At 37.6% G+C, this 12,151-nt stretch overlaps 1 protein-coding gene across 1 annotated transcript in view; it reads right to left on the minus strand.

The window, feature by feature from the left end:
* Nucleotides 1-11,396, minus strand: part of LOC126162041 (nucleolar pre-ribosomal-associated protein 1) — a 176,291-nt gene extending 164,895 nt beyond the window's left edge. The window contains exon 1 of the mRNA XM_049918273.1: nucleotides 10,993-11,396. Within this exon, the coding sequence (XP_049774230.1) occupies nucleotides 10,993-11,125 (133 nt within the window). The 5' untranslated portion in view covers nucleotides 11,126-11,396. The remainder of the gene's footprint in view (nucleotides 1-10,992) is intronic.
* Between the last annotated feature and the right edge of the window lie 755 nt (nucleotides 11,397-12,151).

Below are 12,151 nucleotides of genomic sequence, written 5' to 3' on the forward strand. Positions count from 1 at the left end.
ACATTTTGAAATAGCGGCTATATTTGTTCCAGGCCGCATGCGTTTTTTCGTATTTGCAAGCATCTACATTTTTTACAATTATTCAGTAGTGGATTGTCCTAAGCCTTTCAGGTAAAATGCATTTAGTTCAACACACTCTGGGCTACAAATTAACATCATTATCACTTAGCTGAATGTATTCTTTAATATATTTGTAACACTTCAAAGTTATCAGCCACAAATAAAAAAAAAAAAAACTCAATTTTTGAACAGTGGTTTTCCAAAAAAAAGATTAGTTTCTCAGCTTTAGTATTTTTTCTGCTATTACACTGTATAGTATAGTTACTTTTTATAGAGTATCAACGGTGAGCAGCTTACACTTAAAAAAAATACACTATGGATTTTTTAAATTTTTCCATTTTGTTGGGGGACCAAACAAAAACATGAAAATTTCACAGTTAATAGACCTTTATGATATCAAACTTCAGTATAAATTTCAACTTTGAAATTAAATTGGAAGTTATGGAAAAAAAATTACAAACACGAGACAAAAATATGTTTTTTAACATCTGCGATATCTAGGCTTATGGAATAAAATATATCAGTTATGGTATATAATTTAATCATATCTATGATTACTTACTTTTTTTATTGAAAATAAGCCTACTAATTATTTAATAAAATTGCAGCCAAATAGCCATATACAGTTACTTTGCTTAACATTTTACATTTACATTTTTGCATATTCATTTATCGATTTCACTCTTTTACTGCACAGTTCTATGTGATATCGTTCACAGGCTTCGTTACACAGTTCACATACACATGTTGCGGTTGGGTCGTGATAAGTTTTGTTCTTGCAGATTAGATGATGAAAGCCGTGAATAGAAAGTCTAGTTACGACATGTCGCTGTTCGAAGTTTGGTGCTGTCCATGAGCGGTTCGTCATTGCTTCGGTGCCATAAAACTCCGGCCATATTTTTTCTTGTTTGTCCTCCATGATCTTCAGTTGCTTTCTGGAAGCCCTGGTGTGTGGCATCATATATCGAAGTCTGATGTCTTCAATTAGGAATGTCTCTCTCGCTAGCAGGTACACTAGTCTAGATCTTGTTGTCTTTGAGAGACCTAGTGCTCTTTTTAGATAGGTCGATTTTACCTTTTCTAGTGTTTCTAGATTTTTTCTGTCAGGTGTTACCATATAACCTCCATCCCATAGGCCAGGATTGGCAAGATTTTTGTGTTGAATAATTTCATGGCTGTTTCTAGACTGAGTAGGCGGATGTTTTTGATGTCCTGTATTGCTATTATTGCTTGGGCTGCATGTTCTGTTGTATGTTTTGTGAAGCATTTGAATGTTGGTTGCAATGTCACTCCTAGGTATTTAAAGTCTGATGAGATTTTTATTTTTTGTCCTCTGATACTGATTTCCGCATTCTTGGGTGTTTTGCCTCCTTTTCTGAAAATTACCATTTCTGTCTTTGTTATGTTTATGTGTAGTTTGTGTTCACTGCACCATCTGTCTATTTTCTCAATGATTCTCTGCAGCTTCTGTATATCTGTTGAACCTACGGCTATGTCATCAGCGTATGCATATACATACACATCTTCTTCATTTTCTCCAATTCGGAGTACTTCTTCAGTGGCAAGAATGTACAACAAAGGGCTCATTGGGTCACCCTGTAAGACTCCGTTCGATTGCAGAATGGGGTTCGAAAAAGAGAGGTTGTCTGATATTGTAATTAAGTTGTATTCGAGGATTGATTTGATTATTCTTGCCCATAAGCTATCTTCTCCCATTGTGTTTTCCAGTTTTCGGACTATGAGCTCTCTTTCCAATAGGTCAAAGGCTTTGGTAAAGTCTATGAACACTGTGTAGAACATTTGTTCCTTTTGTAGCGCATCATCGATGTTGTTTAGAAGAAGCCTGACTGCCGTAAGTGTTGATCTTCCAGATCTGAAACCCATTTGTCGATCTCGGAGGTGACTGTCCACAGAGGCTTGGATTTTTTGTGTTATTATCTTTTCCAGGGCTATGCCTCTGTATTTGTTTGGGTCCATTGGGTCTCCTCTACCTTTGTAGAGAACTTTTATTGTCGAGTGTCTCCACTGTGTCGGAATTCTTCCAAGTTCCAGGCATTTATTAAAGAGTTTGGTCCATATGTGTTGGAGGGCCTCTTTTGCATCTTTTATATGTTCATTATATATATTATCAGGTCCTGCTGCTTTCTTGTTCTTCAGTGCTTTTATTACTTCTTTCACATCATCTTCATTTAGGGGTTCCCATGTACTGTATTTTCCTTAGTTTGATGTTGTTTCTCTTTCTTTGGGGGTGTTTTGAGTCCTCGTTTGTTCAGTATCTTACTGACGTGGTCTTCCCATTCCTTCAGGTCTATATTTGGTGTATGAGCCATTTTTCTTGGTCTTGCTGCTATGTATGGGTCTTTCTCTGCTTCATCCGCTTCTCTTTTTGCCTCACTTTCTATGTATTCTTTTTTCTTCTCTTCTATTAGTTTTTTGTAGATTCTCCTCTCTTCTGCGTACAGTTTGTATGTTTCCTCGTCATGCTGGTTTCTTATTCTGTGGAGGATTCTTAGAACAGTGTTCCTTTTGCTGTAGCATTCAGCATCAAACCATCTTTTGGCCATCCTTGTTTTGGGGATTGTTTGTATCACTGAATTTTTTAGGACGTCTTCTATTTGGTCTGTTGCTTTTTCAAAGTCTCCTTCCTCTATGAAAGTTTCTATTTATGTTAATTGTTCTTGCTGGTTTGTTAATTTTTCTATATCAATTTTTCTTTGTGTGATTTGGTGGGTCTTTCTTGCTGGCGGTGACGTGACAATATTTATTTTTATCTTCATTGGAATGTGCTTTCGTATAGGAGTAATGGAGTCATGCCATATTGGTTGAATACTTCCTTCTATGTCTCCTGTTGTTAATGCGATATCAATGGTGCTCTTCCCAGTGTGGCATATGTATGTAGGTATCTGTCTATCGTTAAGTAGGGTGAAACCACCTTCTTCTAGAGTTTCAACGACTAATTTTGTTTTATAGTTTTCTGTGTCTATTCTGCAGTTGAGATCACCTGCAATAATGGTGGGTTTGCTGTCGCATTGTTTGATGAGTGTGACTATTTTGTCAATTATTTCTACAGCATTTGTGTGCGGTTTAAAATAGGCTGCAATTATATTTATGTTTGCCGCTTCTATTAGCATACTATTTTCTTGTTTTATGATATTTTTGGTGGGCGTCATCCAGGGTTTCAGTAGGATAGATATTCCTCCCATGGGTCGTCCTCTTTCTGCCTTCTTTGCCATTAGGTGATAATTATAGAAATCTTTATGTTGCCAGCTGTCTATCAGGAAGGTTTCTGTTAGAATTGCAAGGTCCGAGTTTTGCAGAATGTCTGTTGGTGTTAGGTTAAGAGCACTTTTTACTCCCTCTGTATTCCACAAGACTGCTTTTATTTCTTGCTCTTCTGGTTTTCTTCTTAGTTTAGTTGAGCTCTGCTCCCTTTTCCATTGATTGTCTTGGGAAACGAAATAGACGTACTTTTATGTTTTCTGGCCAGAATTCTGGTTCTTGTGCGATTAGTAGTTTTCAAACGGAATGCCTACTTTGAAAGCTTTTTTGTCGCCCAGTGTGCGCAGTTCTTCACATTCTAGTTGTCCCAGTATTCCGTTCTTGTTAAGGTATTTCACTACTGTAGCAGTTGTGGTGGTTCTCTTTAAGTTACCGATGTATAGCCACGCTGTTGTTTCTGCTGCTTGCATTTCTTCGTCTTTTTTGATACCCATTATGGTTTTATACTAATTATGTTATATTGTTCTCTTGTTGTTTGCTTTTAGTACATCACTCATTGAACGTTTGAGAAATTTGTTTACTCAGTTTGGGTGTTAGATTATAAGTTCGTGCAGTCACAGTTGTAAATTCCATGGGAAACAGCTTCCCTAGTACATTTTTAAGTGTCATCCAAACTTGATCCTTCTCATTTTTTTAAAAAAGATGTCCTTGGTCATGGTGGGTGAAAAATACAACATGTACATCTTGGTTTTGACAGTCAATATTATCAACTACGCCAATCCACAACTGTTCATTGTAAACACAAGCCACTATGTCTTTATTTTGAAGAACCAGCTGTACAAGTTTTCCACATTGATGAAGTTCACAATCAGGCAAAGTTGATGTGATCTCACACTTCAGTAAGTTGTGTGAATGGGGTACAATACAATGAAAAGATCGAGTACCTTTAATCTTCTGACAAGTGTTGTAACTTTCCTTCAAGACACTGTCATAGACTTCTTGTATTTCCTCACTTTGTACAAAAACATAGGTAAGTCCTTTGATATGTTTTTTACAGAATTCAAACATTTCTTGAGGTGTTATGATATGATTGTTATCGGTCCGCTGCAGACTTGCTTTTGTAACAGCTCGCTTTGTTGTACCCCCGACACCATCACAAGCATTCTTCCCAAGGCATGAAGCGAGAAACTGCCATTCTACATCAAACCCAAAATCTTGTTTATGAAAGGAGATGTTAATTTTTTTTTTTTTAATATTTACCTGCTGCCCCATCCGAAAAGTAAATCAGTTTTTTATGGAAGGGTGGTGCTGTTTAATGTAGTTTGTTAATTTAAGTTGAAAAATGTGCACTGCTGTAGTATTGTGTTCAAGGTAGTCACTTATGATACAAAAGCTGTGGCTCATTAATTTATCTTCATCTTTATAATAGAATACAAATGGAAGAACTGTGGCCCGTTCGTTTACCCAGTAGTGCCCTCGTACTTCATATCTAAAAAAAAAGGAATAATTTTTCAAAAAGTCAGCAAGAACTAAGCATTCACCAGCTGCCAAAGTTTGATTTTTGGTTGTTGGTTAGTGGTGTTTAACGTCCCGTTGACAACGAGGTCATTAGAGCCGGAGCGCAAGCTCGGGTTAGGGAAGGATGGGGAAGGAAATCGGCCGTGCCCTTTCAAAGGAACCATCCCGGCATTTGCCTGAAACGATTTAGGGAAATCACGGAAAACCTAAATCAGGATGGCTGGAGACGGGATTGAACCGTCGTCCTCCCGAATGCGAGTCCAGTGTGCTAACCACTGCGCCACCTCGCTCGGTGGTTTGCGTTTTTGTCTTTCAAAAATTTACTTTGAGCTTTTGCAATAAAATGATGCATTTTAAGATTTTCAAGGTTAGCCACCAACACTTCAAAAAACTCTTCTCGTGAATTTATGACTGTCACCATTTCAGTTCTGTCTTGTGTCACCCATTGTTTGTATTTTATATTGTCAGGCATCAAATCGTCTTCTTCGGATTCTTCAAACATGTCAAGTAAGGCTTGTTTGCCTGGAAAATCTTCACATTTTCCCTTGTTCATAATACAATAGTAACTGTCAATATTGCATACCATAACTTCCAAAAGGTCTTTATAGTCAACTCTACGATTGGCCCCATCTATCATCAACTTTACGTCCTGATGATACAAACAAACACAAACATTATGGGTGCCAGATGCCCCTGCAACAATACACCAACTTGGTCTCAAATTGCAAAACTTTGATCTTCCAATTTTAATGCCAGGATTTTCTTTTTTAAATTCAGTGAATAGTTCATTTAAATTAGACAATATTAACCTTTTTTGTCTTTGAATCTTAGATCATTTCCTTTCACAGAAACACAGTCTTTTTTGCCAGGCATCAAACAGCAGTTATTGTCATCGTCATAATACTTTATAACTTTACTGATTGTGTTTTCATCTACCAAATTGGATGCACTTTTCTTTTGTAATGCTGATAAAATTCCCTGTTCTTTTATTAATTGCCTTGTTAACTTAACAAGACATTCTGACACATTAAATTCATCAATAACTTTTGCTCGATTCCAAGAATTCGGCAGTAAAATGATAATCTTAATTTCATCCTCTTTGATTGAAGTTCTGTTTTTAGTTTTTCTATCAAATCATCATATTCAGTTGGTGAAGTTTTAGATCTTCCATCTGTTTTAGTACAAATTGTATTTTGAAATGAAACATCCAAATTCTTTTTGACTGTAGCTGCCACTTTCTCAATTTTTGAATTCAAGGCACTTGGTATTTTATCTTGATTTAGTTTTCTAACTTCACTAGCAGGCGATATGCCCACGCTTTCACAAGCTTTATCCACTTTTTTAATGGTTGCTGATAAGGGAAATACGGAAGTATCCGATCTGCTTTGACCCATGACGTCACAAATATGGCGGAAACGACCATAAACCACGATTCCAATATGGCATGTATAAAGTCGGTACATACACATTATGAGGACGAAAATACATTGAAGAACACACTTTCCACAAAAAGCCTAATTACACTAACGGGACATGCGCGGGAAATGGGGTGTTTTTGGGTGGGGGCAAACTAAATATAAACAAATTTAGACACCCACCCCCATACAAAACCACACAAAACGACGAAAAAAAACGACATCACAAAACTCCCCAAATACCACTAAACACAATATCATCTGGAATCGGACACTTCACTTGACCTATATAGCTCAACAGCAGCTCCCGATCCCATAAATTAGGATTAAACACTTCCCTTGGCCTATACAGCTCAAAAACATCTCCCGATACCAATATCAACATACACAGCCACACATTGGGATCGAACACTTCCCTTGACCTGCGCACTGTTAATTTTATCCATCATATCCATTCCTGAACAAAAACAACAACCAATTAATTTTACTAAAATCACCACACGATGTACAGTGAACAACACTAAATTAACCTTCACACAAAATCGTTAACTCACTGAAACGAATTCCACTACAAACACAGCCGACACTCGAACAATTCTGGATAATGAGCAAAAGCAAATTGAGCCCATTACACCACACAAATGAAGACCCTGAACATACTACGAGAGAGCACAAAAAACCACAACACGACGACATCTACATACACATCACACTCACAAACCAAACTCTGTGCCGTCATGACGTCACACACGACAACACCCTTATGTCACGGGTCAAAGCCGACACGTGGGATTGGATGCTACTGTCGACCCATGATAAGTCACAAAATTCTTTATCTGAGGTTTCACGATCATTTCTCTTGTGAATTACAAATATTTTAGAATAACGTGTTGGACACATGATTTTCTTGGTATGAGATTGTCAAAAGGGCTTTTATTTTTAGAATAATGATCAAATGTTATTTCTCGCTGACCTTTTGTTACAGGTTTCTTATGTTTCTCAAAAGAGTCCATGCAAGACTGACAAAAAAGATGATGAAATTTTTTTTAAGTATTTCATTTCATTATACATACATGTTGATTTGACCTCTAGGACAGCTCTTAAGTAAAACAATACCATTTCTTCTTCACTGTAATATTCGATTAAAGTAATGTCTTTAGGATACACTACATACACACTTTTATGAGATGCTTAATTAATAATAACACCAACAGAACACCGAGACTCTGTTTTTCAACTGCACACTTCAAGAACTTCTAGCTAAATAAGTGCGAGTAGACAACTGTTGGTGTAATGGGGAAGACAACAATCAGACTTGTATAGGCTTAGAAGCAATTGTTAGCCCGGTGAAACAATTACTACAGCATTGTTTCGACAAATAATCAATAGCTAGTGTTGTGTGGTGTGTTACATTATGTAACTGGTATACTTTATTTGATTAGCCTACCAGATATCGCAGGTGTTAAACAACATATTTTTGACTCGTGTTTGTAATTTTTTTTTCCATAACTTCCAATTAAATCTCACAGTTGAAATTTATACTGTAGTTTGATATCATAAAGGTCTATTAACCGTGAAATGTTCAGATTTTTATTTGGTCCCCAAACAAAGATACTGCAGGCCACAAAATGGAAAAATTTAAAAAGAAATTTAAAAAGTGTAAGCTGCCTCACCATTGATACTCTATAAAAAGTAACTATGCTATACAGTGCAATAGCAGAAAAAATATTAAAGCTGAGAAATTAATCTTTATTTGCAAAACTACTGTTCAAAAATTGAGTTTTTTTTAATTTGTGGCTGAAAACTTTGAACTATTAAAAATATATTAAAGAATACATTCAGCCAAGTGATAATGATGTTAATTTGTAGCCCAGAGTGTGTGGAAGTAAATGCATTTTATCTGAAAGACTTAGGACAATCCACTACTGAATAATTGTAAAAAATGTAGATGCTTGCAAATACAAAAAAACACATGTGGCCTGGAACAAATATGGCCGCCATTTCCATGATTTTATTCAGAATTCTACACTATTTCTACTATTCATCAACTTCATTTCCTCTAAAATTTTATTTCAGCTAGTCTCCTTGACACTGGCAACATTCAACAGAATGTGCATCATAGCGTTCCAAAGGATTGGAAAAGGGCACAGGTCATCCCCGTTTTCAAGAAGGGACGTCGAACAGATGTGCAGAACTATAGACCTATATCTCTAACGTCAGTTAGAGATATATATATAATATATATATCAGTTGCAGAATTTTGGAACACGTATTGTGTTCGAGTATAATGACTTTTCTGGAGACTAGAAATCTACTCTGTAGGAATCAGCATGGGTTTCGAAAAAGACGGTCATGTGAAACCCAGCTCGCGCTATTCGTCCACGAGGCTCAGAGGGCCATAGACACGGGTTCACAGGTAGATGCCGTGTTTCTTGACTTCCGCAAGGCGTTCGATACAGTTCCCCACAGTCGTTTAATGAACAAAGTAAGAGCATATGGACTATCAGACCAATTGTGTGATTGGATTGAGGAGTTCCTGGATAAGAGGACGCAGCATGTTATTCTCAATGGAGAGAAGTCTTCCGAAGTAAGAGTGATTTCAGGTGTGCCGCAGGGGAGTGTCATAGGACCGTTGCTATTCACAATATACATAAATGACCTGGTGGATGACATCGGAAATTCACTGAGGCTTTTTGCAGATGATGCTGTGGTGTACCGAGAGGTTGTAACAATGGAAAATTGTACTGAAATGCAGGAGGATCTGCAGCGAATTGACGCATGGTGCAGGGAATGGCAATTGAATCTGAATGTAGACAAGTGTAATGTGCTGCGAATATACAGAAAGATAGATCCTTTATCATTTAGCTACAAAATAGTAGGTCAGCAACTGGAAGCAGTTAATACCATAAATTACCTGGGAGTACGCATTAGGAGTGATTTAAAATGGAATGATCATATAATGTTGATCGTCGGTAAAGCAGATGCCAGACTGAGATTCATTGGAAGAATCCTAAGGAAATGCAATCCGAAAACAAAGGAAGTAGGTTACAGTACGCTTGTTCGCCCACTGCTTGAATACTGCTCAGCAGTGTGGGATCCGTACCAGATACGGTTGATAGAAGATATAGAGAAGATCCAACGGAGAGCAGCGCGCTTCGTTACAGGATCATTTAGTAATCGCGAAAGCGTTACGGAGATGATAGATAAACTCCAGTGGAAGACTCTGCAGGAGAGACGCTCAGTAGCTCGGTACGGGCTTTTATTGAAATTTCGAGAACATACCTTCACCGAAGAGTCAAGCAGTATATTGCTCCCTCCTACATATATCTCGCGAAGAGACCATGAGGATAAAATCAGAGAGATTAGAGCCCACACAGAGGCATACCGACAATCCTTCTTTCCACGAACAATACGAGACTGGAATAGAAGGGAGAACCGATAGAGGTACTGAAGGTACCCTCCGCCACACACCGCCAGGTGGCTTGCGGAGTATGGATGTAGATGTAGATGTAGAACCTACATTTCCATTCCCACTGTTTTAGTCTACAGTCCCTCACTTTCAGTTGCACTATGCAACTTAACATCGTCTGAATTGTATATTCCAATTTTCAAAAATAAGTATCATTTTATTCAAGAGAATTTAAGACTGACACATCCTATAAACTTATTATGAGTTAAAAAGAGTAGGCCTACACTACTTTAGCAATGTATGGTCATCAAGATTTAAACTGGAGTGACTATGTAGAAAAAACTCATCCACAGACTCAATTTGGCATGTTCTGATCAGAGAAACATTTCAAAAGTTCAAAAGTATGCTCCTCAGAAGGTAATAGAATGACTTACTTTGACTACTTCTAGTTCCTTATGGAACAGTTATTTTGAGTGAAATCATTAGTTGATTAAAAGAAATTTTTTCATTATAAAAAACGGCTACTCAAATCATGTCACACAGATGTGTAAGGGCTCACTGCAACTGCCAAGTTACAACACAACTGTGGGTCCCTCCATGTAGAGGGAGCAAAAACCACTCATACTCAAAAACATGTGACCCATTAAGGTGTCATTCTTTATAACGCACAGCCAACAGACATAAAGAGACTGGAGAACATATCGGCTTATAGAGTAGAGTTTCTACAATACAAGTGAATATATTTGATTGCAGAAATAGTATGTCCTAATTTACTGCTGAGCACTTTTCAATACTGTTAACGGATAGACCTCTAACATACATCTTATGATACATGAGATCAATTTGTCATCACAACCTATATTCTACAAAGTAACACAGATGCAAAAAAAACACTGTGTTCCATTATCTTATGTCTAAATATGTATGAGGCCATATCATCAGTACATATGGTATTGGTACATTCCGTTGATAGTTCGCCAGAGAGGTAGTAAAGCAGTATCAACGCCTCCAGTTAATCTGATTCAGCTAATCCAATAACAATGTCATAAGTCTGTATTTTGTCACGTCTGCAGTGTTTAAGTGTGGTATTGTATCCTTCTCCTTCCCACAAACACAACACACACACCACGAAATCTTGGTTGTGGTGAACTACCACATCCCAGAGAGACAGAAACAGAGAGAGAGAGAGAGAGAGAGAGAGGCTGTATTTTTCACTGATAAAGTGTTCTGTAACTGCAAAACTGTCTCATTTACATCGTGGCGAGAGTGTACAATTATGGTCCACAGTATTTGATGAATGTGAACCAAACAACAAGATATGAACGCACGTGAAGGAAGAAACGTTTGGCATGCACAGAAACTCCAACTCACATGTGAGGCATTCGGGCTGCTGCAAGCTATTTAGAAATGAGTTAACTGAAAATCCTTTACTCTTCTTCTCTGGATGAACACTGTCGGCAATGGATGCACGCCGTTTAAGTCCTTTCAGAGCCATTTTTCTCATAATTGTGTGTAACACTTCAATCTGAAGATTCTCTCCTTTATAAATGTAACACTACTCCAAAAATGTAATCATTTCTCACATCATGCAACACTTGTTTCCAGATGTTAGGAAAGGATATCTGGTGAAGGCTGCAGAGGAATGTCATATTTCATCTAACTTCAGGTAGCTCTGTAATCTCTGTCAAAATCACAACAAAATTCATATACTCCCGCATGCAATAACATGTAAACAAACACACGTGCATTACTTTGTGGCTACATAGTCAAAGATTATGTGTTAGCAGAAGACACTGTGCAAGGACACGATGCCACATGCTACCAAAACTTGCACGGGCATCCCCAAATGCATTTGATTGTTGAGAAATGCAGAATTATAGAACTCTGAAACTTAGTATCCTATGATTACAACAGCAGCAACTTACAAACTATACTGGTCAACTCATACAAATACCTATGAGTCACAAGCCCTACGAAGCAAACCACTGTCAATAAACACTATTTTTACGAAAAGCTCGCGCGTTTCCAACAAGGCGGCAGCGTTCAGCTAACACTACCTTTCGGCAAGTCTCTCGTCCCCATCCGGCTGAAAAAATGGCAAGTGTACATCGTAGCACACATCGGAAAAGTTTGCATGACCACAAAGACTACTTTGTTTCCATTAATGAATTTGTTCTTCTGAGGTGATCTAACTGGAAAAATAAAACTATAATATGTGTGCATTTGATCCAGAAATAGTAGACATCCAAATTAAATGAAGCAATAAATGGTTCAGAGCTAGAACAAACAATACTGTGGCTTCTATACGTTCCGCCAATTTTGAAGCTCTCACTCGTGACCGAGAAAAGAGGTGCCACGAATACGTCGCTATAGGTTTTCTGTGTTATTTAAGAGTACTTTGAACACTTCTACACTTGAGTTATGTTCCCCTTTGCGGTGAAAAGTCGTTTTTAAGTGTTAATCAGGTCCTTTTTGTTAATAGTCGCAGCAGGCACTGTTTGTTTTGCAGAGGGAACACTTCTCATTAAAA

This window comes from Schistocerca cancellata, chromosome 2, assembly GCF_023864275.1.
Source record: "Schistocerca cancellata isolate TAMUIC-IGC-003103 chromosome 2, iqSchCanc2.1, whole genome shotgun sequence".
NCBI lineage: Eukaryota > Metazoa > Arthropoda > Insecta > Orthoptera > Acrididae > Schistocerca > Schistocerca cancellata.